Source organism: Oncorhynchus keta, chromosome 18, assembly GCF_023373465.1.
Source record: "Oncorhynchus keta strain PuntledgeMale-10-30-2019 chromosome 18, Oket_V2, whole genome shotgun sequence".
Classification (NCBI taxonomy): Eukaryota; Metazoa; Chordata; class Actinopteri; order Salmoniformes; family Salmonidae; genus Oncorhynchus; species Oncorhynchus keta.
In genome coordinates, this window is record NC_068438.1 from 16,508,665 (window position 1) to 16,515,029 (window position 6,365).

At 46.3% G+C, this 6,365-nt stretch overlaps 1 protein-coding gene across 1 annotated transcript; it reads left to right on the plus strand.

Moving 5' to 3' along the window:
* Positions 1-4,469: 4,469 nt before the first annotated feature.
* LOC118396957 (olfactory receptor 6N1-like) lies at positions 4,470-5,752 on the plus strand. Its single transcript, XM_035791342.2, has one exon. The coding sequence runs from the start codon at positions 4,692-4,694 to the stop codon at positions 5,625-5,627; it is 936 nt and encodes a 311-aa protein (XP_035647235.1). The 5' UTR covers positions 4,470-4,691; the 3' UTR covers positions 5,628-5,752.
* The last annotated feature ends 613 nt before the right edge of the window (positions 5,753-6,365 follow it).

Genomic DNA, 6,365 nt, shown 5'->3' on the forward strand with positions numbered 1-6,365 from the left:
GGCTGGCTCTACTGTGTACGACCATGAACGAGGTTCTTCACCGGCTCGACACCACCAGCAAGGTTCTCCATAACTCTGATGGAGCGCCTCCTACCACGGGTAGTCACAGTGAGCCAGTCCCCCAGCCTACCCAGCCATCCGCCCAGGCCTATTCCGCCTATCAGATGGGAGCCCCCAACACCGTACAGGCTTTGGCGTGGGCAACGGCCAATACCAGCAGGGTGCTCAGACCGCTGTGGAGTACGCCCTCATCTTTCGGACTGTAGCAGCCTCCAGCGGATGGAATGAACATGCGCTCCGCACTCTATTCTGCAGACAACGTATCCTTGGACACTCTCATCGGGATGGCTATTTATCTTAACCTTCTTCGGGTGCGCCGGTGTCGATATTGCCACTCACTTCCCTCCTTTGGCTGTCCTGAGGCAGAGCCTGAACCCATGGCAGTAGGGTTTGCCGGAGACAGCTGGCACTCCGTCCCTATTGTGGCCAGGAGCGGCACCAGCTTCAGCGGTATCCGGTGCGCCCCAACCCTGGGGTCCATTGGAGTAGAGGGTCGGCCATGTGACATTCCGTCTCCCACGGTAGGTGTGAGCATTCCATTATCATCGTTTTCCGCCAAACCCTTGCTGGTTCCAATTGTCTCTACAACTCTGGAGGACTTGCCTCCTCCCTGAACTCAACTTCATACCCCCTCTCCTTTTCCTGTCCAAGCTCTGGATATGTGCTTCCACGTCAGTGGAGGGTCCTGTGAGTGTCCTCCAGCCCATCAATCGGTCCTCCAGTACCGTTGGCCCCGTGCTTTGGGACACAGATGTGGACATCTGTCAGGCTCTGGAAGGTACTCGCTCCTGCCACCTACCCTCCAGAGCGCATCTATGTCCCCACAGGGGTGAGAGATCGGTTGTTGATCTGGTACACACATCCCTCGCTGCTGGACACCCAGGTATCACCCCGCACCATCTAATCCCTCTCCAATAAATACTGGTGGCACACCTTGGCACAGGACGTCGCCCACTATGTCAACTCATGTTCGTTATGCATTCAATGACCTTCCTGAGGACATCATTTCCATCTGTGGTCCCCAATTCCCATTGCGGGTCTGGAAAGCCTTCATGGAGAAGCTGGGGGCCACGGTCAGCCTCACATCCAGGTACCGGCCTCAGTTTAACAGGCAGGTGGAGAAGACCAACCAAGAGTTGGGGAGGTTGCTGAGGAATCACTGCCAGAACCAGTAGGGTGAGTGGGCCCAGTTATTTCCCTGGGTGGATTACGGACAGAACTCACTTCGTCACACCTACACCGGGTTGACTCCCTTCCAGTGCGTTCTGGGATATCAGCTGGACTTGGCTCCAAAGACTCTGAGCCAGACCGCAGCCCCTGCAGTTGACAAGTGGTTCCGGCGAGCAGAGGTGTGGAACGCCGCTCACATGAGGCTCCAGCCCACCTTCAGAAGGATCTGGTGGACCGCCACCGCGGTGAGCCTCCCGTGTTCCATCGCATCTGGCTCTCCATCAGGAACCTCCCACTCTGCCTGTCCTGCCGGAAGCTGAGCCCCCGGTTTCTGGGCCCCTTCAAGGTCCTCCGGAGGGTCACCTATCGTTTAGAACTCTCCACCAACTGCCTGTCTCACCCTGCTTTCGTGTTTCCCTCAGGCTGGTGATTCCTGGTCCCCTGGATGACGCCATCCCCTGCAACTCCCCTCCCCCTCCCATGGACATCGAGGGGACCTCCGCCTATGTTGTTAAGCCCCTTGTGGACTCCTGATGTCATGGAGGTTGGCTCCAGTACCTGGTAGACTAGGAGGGGTACGGTCCTGAGGAGCGCTCTTGGGTCCACATCCTGGACCCCAACATCATCCGGGATTTCCATCTCTGCTGTCCAGACTGGCCTGCTCCTCGCCTTAGGGGCCATGGTCAGCCCGACATCGCCGGTCTACTAGCCACCAGTCCTGGCAACAATCATTGCGCACACCTGCTCCCAATCGTTAAGCACATCTGGACATCATCACCACCCTGATTACTGTCCCTTCATATAGCCCTCATCAGGCATTTTTGTGTTTTTGTTACATTCAGTACACTTCTCCTGTTTAGTATTTTCTTCATGTTTATTATTATTAAACTCACATTCTGTGCCAGCTTCCTGAATCTCCAGGTATACGTTATGCAGATAACTAAAATGACTTTGGAGCTGGCGCTGTTTTGCTGCGCAGGGATGTATTATAGGTAATGAATGTGCAGAGGGGAGACTTCTGAAATTCAACAGACTTTGTGGCAAATCAGAGACATCAGTATACCCAAAGTTTAAATCCCAGGTGGGGTCATAATGAAAAGTCAGTTCTAAGTAATCATGTCAAATATTTGAAAACTATTTTTAGCTGACCAGCGTACCACTTACCTGAACCCCCATACCATTGATTTTATAATGGTTTGGGACACCTGGGACCATCTCGTGGCAAAAATCTCAAGGGGACCATGACAACTTCCCAAGAACGTCTTAAAAATACTCAGGGACATCCCTGGGACAATCCGGGAACTAGAATTCCAGGGTACCATTTTACAACACCCCAAAAACGTCCCCGGACTAACCGGGAGCTAGACAACCTCCAGCAGCCCATGGCACAATGTCCTGAGAACTTTAGATGTCCATTTTGTGACGTTCCAGGGATGTCCTAACCTTTTTGCTTGCAGGGACGTTGCCTTGGGACCCTTTGCCCGAGAACACTAGTAACCTGCCTAAATGACTACCGACCAGCAGTGTTTTGAAAGGCTGGTCATGGCTCACAACACCATAATCCCAGAAATCCTACACCCACAGCAATTTGCATACTGCCCTAACAGATTGACAGATGATGCAATCTCTATTGTACTCCACACTGCCCTGTCACACTTGGAAAAAAGCAACACCTATGTAATAATGCTATTCATTGACTACAGCCCAGAGTTCAAAGCCATAGTTCCCTCAAAACTCATCAAAAAGCTAAGGACCCTGGGACTAAACACCTCCCTCTGAAACTGGACTTCCTGACGGGCCGGCCCCAGGTGGTAAAGGTAGGAAATAACACATCTGCCACATTGATCCTCAACACGGGCCCCTCAGGGGTGCGTGCTCAGTCCCCTCCTGTACTCCCTGTTCACTCATGACTGCACGGCCAGGAATGACTCCAACACCATCAAGTTTGCCGATGACACAACAGTGGTAGGCCTGATCACAGACAACAATGAGACCTGTAGGGAGGAGGTCAGAGACGTGGCCATGTGGTGTCAGGACATCAATCTCTCCCTCAACATGATCAATACAAAGGAGATGATTGTGGACTACAGGAAAAGGAGGACAGAGCACTCCCCCATTGTCATTGACGAGGCTGTAATGGAGCAGATTGAGAGCTTCAAGTTCCTTGGTGCCCACATCGCCAACAAAACTAACATGGTCCAAGCACACCAAAACAGTAGTGAAGAGGGCACGACAAAACCTATTCCCCCTCAGGAAACTGAAATGATTTTGCATGCGTCCTCAGATCCTCAAAAGGTTCTACAGCTGCACCATTGAGAGAATACTCTGGTTGCATCACTGCCTGGCCTCCGACCACAAGGCACTACAGAGGGTCGTACGTACCCAAAATTTGTCAAGGCCCAAAATGTGTCAAAGACTCCAGCCACCCTAGTCATAGACTGTTCTCTCTGCTACCGCATGGCAGGCGGTACCGGAGCACCATGTCTAGGTCCAAGAGGCTTCTAAACAGCTTCTACCCCCAAGCCAAAAGACTCTTGAACATCTAATCAAATGGCTACCCAGACTATTTGCATCACCCCCCTTTACACTGCTGCTACACTGTTATTGTCTATGCATAGGCACTTTAATAACTCTACCTACATGCACATTTTACCTCCCTTACCTTGATTAACCAGTGCCCCGCACATTGACTCTGTACCGGTACCCCCTGTATATAGTTTCATTACTGTTTTTTTTTTTACTGCTGTTATTAAATGACTTGTTCCTTCTATTTCTTATTCTTATTCATATTTTTTTAACGGCATTGTTGGTTATGGGCTTGTAAGTAAGCATTTCACTGTTGTATTCGGCGCATGTGACTTATACAATTTGATTTGATTTGATCACACAATGTCCTAATTTAGTCCTGAGAAATTCCTGATATGATCCTCAGTAACATCATAGTAACTTAGAGGACACTAGACAAGTCCTGAGAACGTCCTGAAAATGACCATCATGTGACATCCCCTTGACCATCATGCAACATCTCCTTGTGGTCATTGAATGCCTCATCGATAATGTCCGACACATAACTTCCGACTTCAAGGCACTACCCCCTGTAATGCTTTGCGGTCAGAGGCCAAGCAGTTGCCATACCAAGCAGTGACGCAACCAATCCCATGTGAGTATACACTATGGTGTATTTAAAGGCTAACAGGACAAGTCTTTGGAGCAGTCTCCTCTGTCAAGCAAGAAGACATTTCATGGATACAAGTTTTTAAAATTTCTTTCACACCTCAGAAGTCTGATAATGTACAGCTAGTATTGGGAACTTTTTTGTCGAGAATTAAGATTTAGAGGAAGGATGTGAATTAGTTTTGTGAAGTGATTCGCACTTGAATTCATTCACCTCCATACACACTCAATCGTTGTAAGGACTAAGAATTTTTGCATTGACCAGAGGAAGAAAATTAACAAAAGCTATGGAGAACTCAACCCAAGTCAAGTTATTTTATCTCTTTGGTTTACAAGAGACATTAAACAACAAATCAATATATTTTTTATTGTCTCTTATCACATACCTTCTCATCATCACTGTGAATCTGACTCTGATCATAACAATCATTCAGGAGAAAGGTCTCCATGAGCCCATGTATATCTTTCTGTGTAGTTTGTGTGTCAATGGATTGTATGGAACTGCTGGTTTCTACCCCAAGTTCTTACTGGACCTTCAGTCAGATGTTCAGGTGATATCTTATGGTGGATGTTTCACTCAAGCCTATGTAATATACACATCTGTCATGTGTGAAATGTCTACTCTAACAGTGATGTCTTACGACAGGTATGTGGCAATATGTAGACCACTACTATATCACACCATTGTGACATCTTTAACTGTTAGAAAGTTACTCTTATTGTCTTGGTGTTATCCTTTATTTATAGCACTCATAGCAGTTAGTTTAGCCGTCAGAATTCCTTTGTGTGGATCTCGCATTGATAAGATCTTCTGTGACAATCCATCTATACTGAAACATGCATGTTTACCCATAACCATCAATCAGAATTTGAACAAATGTATGATTTTGGTTCATGTTTTACAGTTACTTTTCATTGTATTTTCTTACTGTAAGATTGTAAGTACTTGTGTAAAGTCAGCTAAGGGAAGGATTAAGTTCACACAGACATGTGTGCCACATTTAACAACAATGGTTATTTTCATCACAGTGACCCTGTTTGACACGTTGCAAGGGTGGAATAATGTAAATATTACGCTCAATATGCGTAATGCAATGGCTGTACAATTCCTTGTTATACCACCTGTCTTTAACCCTGTCATATACGGAGTTAACCTCCAGAAGATTCGAAGAGCAGTTTTCAGAAAGTGTAATGCACATAAAATCATTGATATGAAACGTTAGTTACATGATCTTACACAACAGGGAGACTTCGTCATATCAGAAGTCAACAAAGATAAAGGTAAAATCTGCTAAACTGTTGCATGGTTAAATGGCGCCCAATTCTTGATACCTTTCGCAACTTTGGTTTTAGAAGTGTAGGGGGGGGGGAACATAACCTGGCAGGGGGTCTGGGGGCCCTCCCTACATTTTCTGGGGCATCTAATGCTAATTTCCTGCATTTCTACTAGTGCTGTACACAACAATAACAAAAATCTTGGTCAACCAAGCATAGTCTTTTCTTTCAATCAATCAATCTGTCTAGATTTTAAAACATGTATTTTTCCATATACAGACACATCTGATGTGCCTTTTTATCTTACCATTTCTACCAACCTGCGTGAGAGTTATGATTTTCAAAGGCAAATATCGTGGAACACTTTCATTTAATTTATAATAGTCTTTGTATCTTAAAATAACTGTCTGTGGTTAATCTGCATTCTACAATAGTAATCTAAATACTAATATAAAAGTAACTTTTATTGCCACTGCCAACTATGTAAAAAAAAGTCTACATAAAGCCAACACATAAAAACATTGAGAAATATCCTGATGAATATAAATATCCTATCAATCACATTTTCTAGGCATGACCTGTCTTCAACGAACTCTAACATTGTATCAACTGTCAACTGGGTCAGGTATTTTATGACGTTTCCACTGGATCAGAGCATTACATTTTTCCATTTCATGCCAATTGGT